The sequence below is a fragment of the Diadema setosum genome, chromosome 21 (genome assembly GCF_964275005.1).
Source record: "Diadema setosum chromosome 21, eeDiaSeto1, whole genome shotgun sequence".
In the NCBI taxonomy this organism is placed as follows: domain Eukaryota; kingdom Metazoa; phylum Echinodermata; class Echinoidea; order Diadematoida; family Diadematidae; genus Diadema; species Diadema setosum.
The window spans coordinates 31,378,429-31,393,906 of record NC_092705.1 but is presented as its reverse complement, the minus strand read 5'-3'; the positions used below and the strand labels follow the sequence as shown (position 1 = coordinate 31,393,906).

Sequence of the window (15,478 nt, the reverse complement as noted above, 5' to 3'; positions counted from 1 at the left end):
CTATCTATACCCCACCTCAAGTCAAACTAGGCCTACCCTATCCTATCTATACCCCACCTCAAGTCAAACTAGGCCTACCCTATACTATTATACCCCACCTCAAGTCAAACTACATGTAGGCCTACCCTATCCTATCTATACCCCACCTCAAGTTAAACTAGGCCTACCCTATCCTATTATACCCCACCTCAAGTCAAACTAGGCCTACTGTATATACCCCAACTTAAGTCAAACTACACGTAGGCCTACCCTATCCTATCTATACCCCACCTCAAGTCAAACTAGGCCTACCCCATCCTATATACCCCACCTCAAGTCAAACTACACATAGGCCTGCCCTGTCCCCACCTCAAGTCAAACTAGGCCTACCCTATCCTATCTATACCCCACCTCAAGTCAAACTAGGCCTACCCCATCCTATTATACCCCACCTCAAGTCAAACTAGGCCTAATGTATATACCCCAACTTAAGTCAAACTACACGTAGGCCTACCCTATCCTATCTATACCCCACCTCAAGTCAAACTAGGCCTACCCCATCCTATATACCCCACCTCAAGTCAAACTAGGCCTACCCCATCCTATATACCCCACCTCAAGTCAAACTAGGCCTACCCCATCCAAAATACCCCACCTCAAGTCAAACTAGGCCTACCCCATCCTATCTATACCCCACCTCAAGTCAAACTAGGCCTACCCTATCCTATCTATACCCCACCTCAAGTCAAACTAGGCCTACCTTATCCTATCTATACCCCACCTCAAGTCAAACTAGGCCTACCCTATCCTATCTATACCCCACCTCAAGTCAAACTAGGCCTACCCCATCCTATCTATACCCCACCTCAAGTCAAACTAGGCCTACCCTATCATATCTATACCCCACCTCAAGTCAAACTAGGCCTACCCTATCCTATCTATACCCCACCTCAAGTCAAACTAGGCCTACCCCATCCTATCTATACCCCATCTCAAGTCAAACTAGGCCTACCCTATCCTATCTAAACCATTAACTCTTTATGTGCCATAGTGGAAACCCCCTGTGTGCCACATTATTCTGAGACAACAACATAGTCATGCTTTAGGTTCGAAAACATTCTTCTTCTTTTTTTAAAGTCTTTGTAACTCTTATTGATTTTTTTTTAACCCTGGACATGTAGTAAGCAAAGTTGTAGGCCTAGAGTGAATGCCAAGCTTTGCTCTGATGTAAATTGCAAATCTATGATTGTTTTTCATTCAAATGGCCAGTAGCTACATTACTGTAGAGACATGACTTTTTGCACACAAAACAGTGGCAGAAACTTAGAATTTATTCACAAATCCGGTAGAGAACATGGCTTGATAGTCAATCACCATGTAAAATGTCAGCTATATGTGACAGGAAGGGAATTGCGAGAAATGCTTTCATTGTACTGTGGCATTTGGCATTTTATCGATCAGTGTGGGCGGGTTTGTGGGTTTGAGCAGAATATGCAAACTTGACACCACGTCGACTGAGTTGAACATGCGAACGCGGCACATAAAGAGCTAACCCGTTGAGGACGAGTCCCGAGTATACTCGGGCAGGTGTCTATGGGAAATGCGTGTTGTAGCAAAATCAGACCGTCCTCAACGGGTTAAAGACCACTGCCTTAAAATGCAAGGTATCCACATTGCAGTCTTTGCTAGTTTACAAAATGTGATGAAAGAGTTTTCATATCTTTCCAGCCTTCCTCTGCCACATATATCACACAAACTGCATTTTATACAACATTTGCCACAAATTCCACGATACACAAAGCACATATTGTCACATTCACTATGTGATACTTGTACACGTATGTGACACACTTTGTCGAAATTGCTCAAAAGTCATGAAAAATTATGTTTTTATTATATTCAGGTTGTGGATTTGTGGCACTCTGAGCTTCAATTTGATGTAGAATTGTGCAATGCAAGTCTATCATCCCATATACACTCTAGAGAAACAACTTCATACTATGCAAATTATGCGAGGCGACATTCTAAAAAGCAGGCCATCTGCAAGATCTCAACCCATTTTCTTTTTTTCACTGGTGCCCTTTTTAGCAAGAGGCATTTACTCTCTACTGCATACACATCCATATTTGGTGTGGAACTGTCCAATCAAACAACAGATGTAGTATGAATGATTGTGACTGATACAAGAGCAGGAAATACATGTATGTAAATGTTCACTCTTTTGTGTGCATGCATTCGATGAGATGACTTGTTGTAAGCGTAGGGTAGGCCGTTGTGCACCTTTTCGCAAACTGCTGTATTTACAGACTAAGAGCATGTTTAGGATACGTGTCTTGGCACGTGTAATGAAAATCCTCGCAGCGTTGTTGATCGCTTCCATTTTCCTTCCATGTTTTAGTCATGCTTTGAAACAGGTGCATGTCATGAGACCGACTCCCACGAGTCATACAGCTCACCAGAAATACAGCCTATGAGTCATTATACAGCCCATGAGTCATACAACCCAATTAGTTTGACACTAAGTTAACAAGGCCCACAAGACCGACACATTATTAAGCCCCATGTTGTATCTGTCAAACTTGTGGGCTGTTTTTACTTAAGGACTGTAGTGTCGGACTTATTGGGCTTTATTTGCTAAGTGTTGAACTCATGGGCTGTATGACTTGTGAGCTGTATGACTCATGGACCTGTTTTCAATGTCAACTCGTGGGCTGTATGACTCGTGGGTGTCTGTCTAGTGGGATGACCACCTTTGAAACAGCTCTCTAGAAAACTTTGAATCTGAGGAGTACATTCTGTTGATTGAAATGACAAAAGATGCGGTCAAAAGTCTACAACACATTGCACAAGTGAATTTATGTTGGTAATCTGCAAGCTTTTCATGAGATTAACCCATTGAGGATGAGTCCTGAGTATACTCGGGCAGGTGTCTATGGGAAATGCGTGTTGTAGTCAAATCAGTCCGTCCTCAACGGGTTAAAACGCATCAAATTGGTCTCCAAAGCACGGGCATACAATGTTGCAGCACACCTGAAGCAAAACATGTTTCCATGGCTCTTTTGTCACTTCTTACTATATTTTAAATTCTCTCCATATTAGACATGTGTCACTACCATGCCCATAAATATGGATCTGATGTAGCTTTCTGTCCATCATAATGTATTCAGCAATGAACACTGACATACGATCGTGTAGAGTGTATTTTCAGATATCATGTTTCACACACTTTGACACCCTCCAATACTAACAATAGACTTTAAGGTAAACATGCATAGATTTAGGTATTGAATTTACATTCTACATTTTTTATAGTATTATTAGCATTTTGATTAGAAATCAGTGTAAGTTGTAAAATACTCGTTCAATATGTTAACAATTTCACAGTATATGTTATGCTGTTGAGCAGTGTATATCGAAATATATACATGAAACTAAACTATGTCGATGATAATGTAGCAACACTTAATAGAATGACCTACCTAAACCTAGGTTTTGTTGGGTTTGTTGCATGAGTTTGTGCTCTCTCATACACGGGACCTCCATTTTATGTCCTATCCGAGGGACAGAGTGTTTTGCCTCTCGCAAGAGGGGACGGTATGCTTACACACAACATTGCTCAGTCCAGACTCAGGTTCGAACCCGGGCCGCGTGATCGTGAGGCAGACACGCTTCTGACAGAGCCAACTCACCGCCCTTGGAAAACATCCCTTGGGAAAATGAAATTGAAAGAATATTTCTGAAACTGTGTGAATACATTATTTCAAACAAGTATCCGTTGAACAAATTTGTCATAGAAATATTGGGCTTCATTTGCCCTCGACTGGACATATGTGACCCGCTACAACAAAAGGATCCTAAAGTCGCTGACAGGTGAGCCGAGAAAATTGAGTTTGAAGTCAGATCACCAAAATCTGTCAAAATGTTTGGATTTCTGTTTTTAACGTAATTTTGTAGTCTAATGTATCTTCTATCATCTGCCGAAATTTCGAAGCTAAATGATCAAAGGAAAGGCCTGAAAATAGCATTTTTATGGGCCATGCTTGGCTCGCCCGTCAGCGACTTTAGGATCCTTTTGTTGTAGCAGGTCACATATGTTCCTAGGTCAAATAAAACTGGACAAATATAGTTAGAATGATTCTGTGTTTGTTGTTTATATTGTCCAGTATTTCATCTGTTTTTTTTCTTTGCTCCTAGATATAGACTTATCACCTAGTTTATTTGCACTAGGGATATCTGTCCAGTTTAATATGTCTGGGTGATATTTGTCCTGAAACATATTTTGTTTAGGGAGTTATGTCATATTTTATGTTGCACAGATAGTTGTTCAGTTTCATTTCTTCCAGAGATATTCATCTGGAAGTCATTACCCTACTATATCCCTCCCATTCTATTTGTTGTAGATGTATTTGTCTAGTTAGATTTGTTGTAGGGGTATTCATTGGGTTTGTTTTGTCCTTGAGATACTCATCCCAGTATATTTCTTCTGGATTTATTCATTCAGTTTTATTTTTCCAGTCAAGAGATCACAGCATCTTGTAAATGTTGCTTGAACTCTTTCTTCCTGAAGTTAACGGTAAATTTTAAGATGATAGGTCCTTTTTGATTGCTGCCCAAAGAATATGGAATTCACTCCCACAACACATTCATCAGTGTGCCACATTATCTTTTTTCAAATTCTCTTTGAAGAGTTACTCATTTGTAAAGTAAAATTTCTCCCCAAGTACAGTTATATTTGTTTATAATGCATATGTTGAGTGTTGTACCGTATGTATGTTTAAAGGACAAGTCGACCTTCATATATGGATTGAGTGAATGCAACAATATTAGTAGAACACATCAGTGAAAGTTTGGGGAAAATCCGACAATCCGTTCAGAAGTTATGAATTTTTTAAGCATCTGCACAATCACTGCTGAATGAGGAGACTACTACAGTGTATGATGTCACATGCGTACAACGGTATAAGGAAAATAAAAAGAAAATTTCTCAAAACTTTGTTTTTTTTAATAAAGTGCACATTTCTTCGACTTGTTACTGACGTATGTTAAGGGAAATATTTTTCCCCTTGTCTTCTGGAAGAGAGAAATCGAGTGTTCTTTTGTGGTATGTGCGAGAAAAGTGAAAATATGTTTAATTTTCTTTATACTTTCTTTATATAGTTGTACTCATGTGACATCACAAGCTATAGTAGTCTTCTCATCCAGCCGTGACTGAGCAGAAACTTCAAAACTTAATAACTTTTAAACGGATTGTCTGATTTTCCTCAAACTCTCAGTGATATGCTCTACTAATATTGCTATACATTCACTCAACCCACATGTCTAGGAAGGTGAACTTGTCCTTTAATACATCCTTGTTGTCACCTAGACTGTAATTTGTTTATATATATATTTTTCTCCTTTTTCTTAGGGGGGGGGGGAGGAGGGAGGTTGCAAAATAGATAATGGTTTCTACTTTATAAAGCACGTAGGGAACATAAATTTGTTATTTAACATCCTATTGAAGCTAACTATGCGTTGCTGGACATGTTCAGGGTGTGTATACCTTGAGAGCAGTGTGTTTTTTGTGCAAACGTACCCGGGAATATTTTCGCGGGCTCCGTGGCAGTTTCCATTGTGCCATTTGTCCGCACGAGTGCCTCGCTTTGCAGTACAGCCGTAATCGCAATGCTATGCGTCTGCCATTGCTTGTACTACACAGCACTGTGGTTGCAGAAAGGGGCATCAGAGAACCAATTCGCACCGGTGACTGTCGGAGTTACCATGCTGGCTTTTTAGTTGATGAAAACGTCATCATATGTGTAGATCCTCTCTTTGCAGTTTCTTTGGATAACTACTAAGGGAGAAAAAAATCACTGGGTAAAGGGCAATACATTATGAGGAACAGCCAACTAGCAATATTCAGAAGCTTTTGGTCCATATGATGCCAAAATATCCTTTTCACCTTTTTTTCCTTCCAATAAATGTATGCCATCTCTGTGACTTCTCTGACCCCGAAAACGACCAAGAGTTCACAGCTTGCAAAAATATGATAAAGCTTCACTCGATGTGTGTGTGTGTGTGTGTGTGTGTGTGTGTGTGTATGATTTTATGGCATTTCAGCATTGAGCAATTCGTAGTATTTCTTTACAAATACCCTTTTTTTTTAGTATTATCCTTTCTTTCACCTTTGGGGCTGTAATTCTGGATGGAATAGAATTGAGCAGTTGAATGCTTTATGGCTGTGTTCAGGTCTTATGTCATCGATTGCTCCATTGGTCTGGCTTGGTACAAAGGGACTGATCGGAGACAGTGCAATATTGTGGCAGCCGTATTTATATCTTGCATTGTGCGGACAGAACACTGAATACAACTCAAGAGAAAAACTATGCCATTATGCCCGAGATATCTTTTGTGTGGGTCGCACCAATAGATCTGTGAATTTGATGAGGATTCCATCATCCGTAACACGCTTCCTCTTTACTGGGCCTCCTGCACTGCATGAAAAGTTTAACAAAAGAATTTTTTTAGAGAATACTCTGTGGTTTACCATTGATCACATAAAACTTGCTGTGTGTGTCAAATGTGTGTGTCTCTCTCTCTGTATACTATGTAAATATTAGTCCTACGTGGCAATGCATAAGTTGCCATGAATTTGTTAGTCTGCTGTTAAAGCTGACAACAATAATGCTAATGATAATTGCACTCAAATTTCTAGACACTGCTTATTTCCAGAAACTAGACAGATGTATTGTACTGTGCTGTAGGATCTCTTGGTATACAGAACTATAATGTACTTTACCTCACAAACAACAGATACTTCATTGATGTGATATATGCTTCAAATTTTGAATTGATGTCTGGAATTTATTTGGCATGATTATATAAAAAATGGAAGTGATAAACACAATCATGACAAAGTACAGAGTATTTATAGTCAATATAGAATTCATGGTGTATGAGCTGTGTAAAAGCTGAACTGAAACAGCCAAAGAAGAAAGGTTTCCTTGAAATTAGGCCAACCCAGGAAAGCAGTGAAAAACAGGCTATAATTGCATCCAGTTTTCTTTTAAAGAAGATAACAGAACTAGGAAAGTATACAGCAGTAGTACATTAGTACTATATCTGCATTGTTTGCAAAGACAATACAAAAAAAAAACAATCAAAGTGAATATAATTCTAAAATGAAACAATCATATACCAGTAAATAATGTCTAAGAAGCTATGAACTACAATTTTGTATGAAATTATTCTTAGGTGTACGTTTAAATATATCGAAAGAGGCAGCTTAGCAAATGTTGTAAATGCTACTGAATTCCAAATCAGCAAGCCTTGATGAAAAACAGATATATGTTGATGTTCTTAAATGTAGACTGTGAAAATAATCAGCATTTATGGTGAAATAAGTATGAACATGGCAATTTAAAGTGAAATGATTCAGAAGAGAATTGGGTGAAAGCTTCCTGTGCCATTGAAAAGTACAGACACTTACGTATTTCACCATAAATGCTGATTATTTTCACAGGCTACATGTAAGAACATCTACATAAATCTGTTTTTCATCAAGGTTCACTAATTCGGAATTCATGTATGCCTATCTATTGTAAAATATTAGGATCTTTTGAGTATGAAATATGGATGAATTGCGTGCTAAATAGGATGAGTAGTTTAATGAATTTCTTTTTATCTTTAAACATACATGTAATATTTATGTGATCTTCCAAGTGAATTAATAATCAATCTTTATTTCTACAAAGTTGAAATGTGACTCATATTTGATTACAGATCTTGCTTAATGTTTTGTTGCATCATTTATATCAATACTTTTGTTGGTGAAATAATGTGTTTTACTTGTATTTACCTGTATTTAACATATTCCTATAAAATTTCAGATATTTTAGTAAGTTAATTATTGACTATTTGGAATAATTGAAATGATTTGGGGTCATTATGGGACATAAAAATAATGGATATCATTAGCAAATGATATAAAAAAAAACTTTGAGGTACAGTGTATTACGTAGATATTCTCATATGAAAAGATAAAATAAAAGAGGTTTCAAGATTGGTCCTTGACTTTCGTTTGAAAGTGTTTAGTATGACATTTCCATTTTGTAGTAATCAATTCCATCGCTTAGGCAGTCACTCAAGGAATGTGCAGCACTGCATATATGTATGCTACTGTACATACCAAATGCCAAATCCTTTGCATTTTCCAAACATCTGTGGTGTGGTAGCAACTTTTCAATAGGAACGCTGTTAAAAATTAGCTTTAATACATACATAATGAAAATGTCAAAACACACAGACAATATTTTTAGTACAGGTTAAATTATGCATGTATGATAGTCTTTCATCTTTTTTCTGTGATATCTATCATGATGAGTGTAATATGTACATATCTAGAAAGAGAGATCAACAGAGATCAACCAAGGTGGACGAAGGGGGGGGGGGGGGGGGGAGAGAAAGAGAGAGAGAGAGAGAGAGAGAGAGAGAGAAGGCATATTTTGTACACATATGTGGGCCATAGGATACACCCAGACTTTGATACACTTGAACACTGCCTTTTCTTTTCACCATAACTTTTGATATCGTTTGATCGTGGAGTGATATTTTGATGATATAACTCTGCATGTATAAATGTGATTATTTTACGGTATTATTAAAGATATACCACACTTGGATTTCAGTGGTTGAGGTTTATGGCAGTAGAAGTGTCTTGAGAACATGCCAAAATGGTTTTTTTTTATTCATTCTAACATTATAATTTTTGTCAAGCCAGTACATGTAGCAGATTCATTTAGACAGAGGTTAGTTTCTGACAACTTTTTTTTTTCATACAGATAGTTGTTTACTTCAACAAATTATTAACAGTAATTAATACTTTGAACACATCAATTCCATCAGTTGACAAAAGTCCTACTTTTTAAACCACATTATCTGATAATATGGTCTTTGAGAAAGGATTGTAGTGATTTAAAACAAACAATTTGTTCTTCTCCAAGAGATTAATGGATGAAAAGTATGACTTGATTATTTCCTTTTAACCCATTGAGGACGAGTCCCGAGTATACATGGGCAGGGGTCCGTGGGTAATGCATGTTGTAGCAAAATCAGCCCATCCTCAATGGGTTAATAGAATGATTCATGTAGACATATTAATCCATTGAATGTCCAGAACACCACATATTTTGCACTGTAGGCCTACCAGCTGTGTTCCTGTTACTCTTTCAAGTCTTGAGGTCTGTGATCATGTCCCATCTTTATCTGCTGACTCTGTTCACACATGCAACATATATCTGGCTTTTATAGGTTAAATTCTATGGTGCTTAGACCATACCCCTAAGTGACCAAATGTCTCTATGTTGTTTGCAACAATGTTTCTTCCAGAAGGTTCTGGCGATGAAGATCCCACTTTGAGCCAAGGTGTCTGTCATGAGAACCAGAATGCTGTCAATCCTGCCATTGAGGTGGCCCCAAAGGGTACCGTAGGAGCCCTGGGAAGCCTAGCCATGTCTTACAACTCGGACAGCAGTGAGGATAGTGGCACGGAGAGTACAGGTAAAGGTGAGTTGGTCTACCTGTTCTGGGGGGGCGGGGGGATGTTTCATAAAGCTGTTCTTAAAGTTATGAACGACTTACGAGTGACTGATGATCAGTTCCTGTGCTGAATTGTTGAAATTTTGATAAGTATAGCACATCACAACTGATCACCAGTCGCTCGTAAGTTGTTCGTAACTTTAAGAACAGCTTTATGTATGAAACACCCCCTGGTATCATGACATGTCATGCATTGTGTGTGAATAATATTCATGATCAAATTTTGCTGTAGACTGGTAGATGATGGACGAGGATGTAACAATTGCTTTTCTTCAAAGACTCATGGGGTCCACAGAGTCAATTTGTTGATATTGCTTGCCACTTATTTTGAACAACACACTATCTTATGGACAAATAGAAATAGAACTAGACTTAAAATCTGTCAGAACACTGAGGTGAAACCGTTTGTGAAAATGGATATTCATTGAATTTGTTCATTTTGTGATTATGTTTTCTAGGCCAAGCAAAATAATGTCATGTGTATAGTGCCCTCTTTTCAGACACAAAATGTTAATACCAAAACTCGATAAAGAAATGTGAAATGTTCATTGTATAGCCTACAGGTGGTTCAGACACATACCTCAATCAATTTAGAAAAAAAAAAGAAGATGTATAGATGCGCAGTGTTCCGCAGCACACACTGCTACATGGTTACTGCTAACGCCAGCCTTCCCTCATATCATTCATGGAGAATACGCAATATGACTTACGACCGCAAGTCAAGTGAAATTTAAGGTCACCTTCTTCATGCGCTGACGCTTAGCCCACCCAAATAGTCAAACTGTTTTATGGTCAGCAGACATTCAGACTCACATGGAAAGGTGATTAGTTATCACGTTTCAAAATGATGCTCTGACCCCTTTTTCATGTCCTGATCTTTCGTCAGTTAACACTCAGACACATGAAATGCATAAACTGTTTTGATATTAGATAGCTTTACCGTTGTGGTATACAGTAAAACCAGCAACATTATTGGCATGAAACTACCACAATTGCAAATTGGAACTGACAGCCTTTTTCGCAGCATGAAACTTTTGCTAATTAGCGACTGGCATTCATTGCATTATATAGACAAAAACTTTCACATGCAGTTTACTCTCACTTGGCTCCTGGATTTGCAAAAGTTTTATGCACCTATTAAAAAATTCCCAGTTTTACAGTGAATTTTTAGTGTGCTGAACACTCAGATAAAGTTCAACATGCAATTTCCCATTAGGCATTTGCAAGAAAAGCTTTTTCTCATTCATTATGCAGTCTTGTGTACACTAAAAATTATGATAAACAAAAGACATGGCAGAAAAGTTACATCAGGCTAGTGGAAGGTGCATTTTAGTGTCTTTTATTCAATTTTATCAGTGATTGACAGATGATATCATTGACAGAATCTTGATTTGGAAAGTTTATTTTGGACATTTGCAGGTACAATAATCTGAAGAAAAGTAGTAGACAAATTACTATGAAATATATGGCACATATTCATTTTTTTTTTTTTGCCACATATAAAGTGATGTCCAGGATATCATGGATTAATGCAAGTCACATTCATTTGCACTGCAAGTCCCTGTAACAAAAGACGATGGAATGCACCTTTCTGAAGATGTAATATATAACTTGTATGTTTCCCTTAAGATATATTTTGCTATCCATATTACAGTAGGACCTCGATTATCTGAATTCTCTGCTATCTGGACACTGACTGGCTGACATTTTTCTTTTCATGTTTTCATGTATTTTCAGTGCCAAACCTCACTCAAAACAAACACACCTTCAACCATTATGAGACATATTTCAATCATCGCAGTGAACTGTAACTTTTAAGTCGGTTTGTGAGACGATTATGTCAGTGACCCATGTGAGTGCACAGCAGTGGTTGCAGTACAGTGCAGTGGCAGTATTTGACAAGTTGCATTATGTCATTGTCCATCAATATTGCAATAAATAAAAAAAGATACATATGAAGGAACATGAAGGGATATTTTACTTATATTTTGTTTTTTTTTCCTATCATATGACATGTGAAACATGACAATGCCATGCAGATTTAATCATACTATTAGTAAATTGGTAATGTGTATACCCCTAGCATGATACACTGTATGCTACAACGTGCTTTATTTGAGCAGCTCTCTTATACGACCAAATCTATTATCCGGAGGCCTGCCCGCCCTGACACGGCCGGATAATTGAGGCCCTACTGTAGTTACATTGAAACATCAAGTTAAACTTTGTCTACAGCTGTAGGGGAATTGTTTTTTTTTTTTCCAATTATACAGTATTTAAGCAGTGATAGACAGATGATGTTAACCCGTTGAGGACGGACTGATTTTGCTACAACATGCATTTCCCATAGACCCCTGCCCGAGTATACTCGGGACTCGTCCTCAACCGGTTAATGACAGAATCATGGTGTGGAAAGTTTCATGTGAGCATATCCAAGTAATCTTATGAAAAATAATAGAAACTTTGAAAAGATATGGCACATATTCAGATAATATTCTTTTGGCCATGTGTGATGATCAGGGTATAACTTATGAATCAATGCAAGTGAGCATGTATTTGCATTGCACAGTCCCTATAACAAAAGCATTGGAATGCATCGTCCCTAGATAGAACATAACTTGGATACTTCTCTTCAATGTCTTTTGCTAATCATAAAGTAACATAGAAATGTGGAAATTATGCTCAGTCTGTGGAAAGGTGCATTCTGATGTTGTGTTAATCACATACAGAGGGTAGTATTAAGTACATCAGCAATGATTGACAGATGATAGGACTGAGAGATTCTTGGTGTAGAATTTGTTTGTTTGTTGTTTTTTTTTGTGGGCATATAAAAGTATTAAATCTGAAGAAAAATAGTAGAAAACTAATATGTGCCACACAGTTAGATGATCTTTTTGTCACGGTGTAAGTGTTTATCAGGGTATTATGAATCCATACAAGTGGACATGCATTTGAATGGCATACCTGGTTCTTTGAGTCACCTGCAAGTGCTTTTCTGCCATGCCTTTAATTTTGCCTTTTATTGGGTACATTAGTGTGCACACGTTGGATGGGACTACACGAAAGGTGCAGTCTGTATTCTGGATACGACATGTGCTTTTAATGACAAGCACTTAATTAGGTGCTTGCCGCTTTGTTATAGTGGGTAGACAAAGCAAAATTATGATTTTTTTTTTTTGTTTGGTTTCTTTTTCTGCATGAAATTAAAGTACACTTATTCAGCTGACACTATCAGAGGTCATCCTGAATATTTGTTTGGTGTTGGCAGAATAATCCAGAGCAGAGGCTTGGGAGGCGGAGCTTAATTCTCCCCACCAAGTAGGAGTGGCTTAGTAGGAGAGCTGTTGTTGTTAGGGTTTTTTTTTTTGTGGGCGGAGCCTGGGAAGAAAAATGGGGGAGGAGTTAGTTGAGTAGGCAGACTGCAATGACCTTATCGTGGCTGTGAAAAAAGAGTTCACCCTGTGAAAAAGGTCCTACAACCTTTTCAACCCCCCTTTTTTCCCCAAACTGGAATGAGGGATTACTTAACTCTGAAGAAAGACAGCCATCCGTTCATTGTAATTCATGATTTGCCAGAAACTATGCAGTGGCATTTATTGCCTGCTAAACTAGCCATATCTCTTGTTGACTTCTGTGATTGGTCATCTCATATTCTGTGATGCCTACCTTTTATCTCCTGGAAAGGTCTGTCAACCTTCCCAGTGACCCAACTCACAGACAAGAGTTGCTTTGTACTGCAAAAGTCCTCTGAGCTTTAAGGAATCATATAGTTTGGGTTGAGATGGGGAAATCAAATTTTAACTTTTTTGTGAGATGATTAGAAACAACTTATGAAATATTAAAGAGCATACAATTCCAGGAGGAATTCAAAAGATATTTGATGAAAATCGGTTTTGAAATGGCTGAGATCTCCCAAATAAAGTGAAACAAAGTGGTCCTAATGAAACATGGTTTCCACGGTTTAATCACAATTTCTTTGTTTTTGGAGGTCACAACCATTTCAAAATCAATTTTCAGGAAAAAAAAGAACTTTGAATTGCTCTTAAAATCATATGCTGTTACATATTTCATAAAAGGTTTCTCATTATCTCACAAAAAAAATGTTGAAATCCTGCAGCACCATCTCAACCAAAACTATACTATCCCTTTAATGACACAGGCTGACAAGAAAACAGCGTCACCATTTAACCGGGAACTCGTTGAGGTCCAGCTGATTTTGCTACAACACACATTTCCTGTAGACACCTGCCTGAGTATACTCGGAACGAGTCTTCCACGGGTTAATGTGCCAGGCACGTAGCTTTACATGACTTGCTTTTTCATCTTCATTCAGGAACCCATCCAAACTTGACCTACTGTGTAGTTGTAAGTCCCACTCGGGTGTAGCGATGTGCCATGATAGTCTAACATGGAGGCCATGGTAGTACAATAGGGATTGGGTAATCTCTTTTCATTGACAATTTGACAATCCATCTGCCTATTGACAAGGAATGCACTCCAGCATGCCTGCCAATATTGATGAACAAAGCACAGTGAGGTTCAAATAAGAACTTAGCAAAGTTTGCCTTACTGATCAATTCTGTGTTAAGTATTTACAGAAGGTATTTCATAGTGCAAATAATTCATGAGCCACTTTTTTTTTTTTTTACTTGAATGCTTGCAGATCTCCAGTGTTCTTCGCATTTTTCAACTTTGATACATTTTCAGTGAGAAAACGTTTTGTTCCCTCCAACCAACAGCGACGCTGATTGGTTGATTTCTATCCATTGACAGGCCTGTGTACAGTGTGTTGTACTGCAAAGGTCTTGTCACCTGTAGTTCGTCCTTCCCTTCCAGACTTCCAAACTGCTGAGAGCACTCAAGGCTTCTTGATAATCAACTGCAGTAACAAAGAGAATTCAGTGTTATGAGGCTGGTTTAATGAGATTCTGTGAATAATAAGGTTTCTGATGTGGTTCCATACTGTATCTTTATGTTAAGTACTCACATAACGAGAAAAGATGTCATTTTGTCTGTAATGAGTTGAAGCTTGTTCCAAAAAAAAAAAAGGTAGGCCTTTATAGATTCTGTGACTGTGCACTTTCATCTGAATGCATTTTAACCCTTTGAGGATGGAGTGATTTTGCTCTTTAGAACACACATTTCCCATGTATAGACACCTGCCTGATACTCGGTACTAGTCTTAAGCGGGTTCATAATACGTGTACATCCAATGCCTAATTGCTTCAAATTTTGAGGGCCACTAAGATGGTTAGAGCCCACACTTCAGGATGGAAGACAAGTGCTGTAAGATGGAGAGTTGAGCGACTGCTCACAAAACCCGACATTTCATCATTGTACTTTGTTCCTACAATAGATACAAAATGTGGTAGAAAAAAAGAAGTTTAGGCCTATGCTGCCATGTTTGTCCTACTTTAGATTTTCATTTGTGGAAAATATGCATTTTATGTACATGAATAGATAATAGAATAATAATAATCATCATCATCATGATCATAATTGACAGTGCTTATATAGCGCATAACACATAGCGATAAAGTCCCTATGCGCTCAAAAAATGAAAAGATTATACAAAAACATACAATTCAAATTACAGTGCTTTAAAAAGCCATTTACAGTTAAGCCAGGTGTACCATTTTGTCAGACCATATAAACTGTTGATTTTGGTAATGACGATAAAATCATTTCTGGTAGTTCTAATTAACAAACTTCAAATAAAACATCATGGACCTGCTTTTAGTATGTTAACTAATTATTTGACATGGTGATGAACAAAGTTTAAAGTCAGAACTCAGAATCAGGGTGTGAAATCTAAACAGTTCTTGGAAGCTACTTTAATCAGGGACCTTGGTACTCTAGTTCCAGATAATAGGATGTGAAAAATATTACTCACATCCAAGGATGTTTTAGATGGAAGTTATCA

General features: G+C 37.8%; 1 protein-coding gene across 1 annotated transcript in view; it reads left to right on the top strand.

The window, feature by feature from the left end:
• The window catches only part of LOC140244575 (FMR1-interacting protein NUFIP1-like), a 56,448-nt gene that overhangs the window by 17,967 nt on the left and 23,003 nt on the right, over positions 1 to 15,478 (top strand). Inside the window, exon 5 of the mRNA XM_072324199.1 lies at positions 9,346 to 9,522. Coding sequence (XP_072180300.1) covers positions 9,346 to 9,522 — 177 coding nt within the window. The remainder of the gene's footprint in view (positions 1 to 9,345; positions 9,523 to 15,478) is intronic.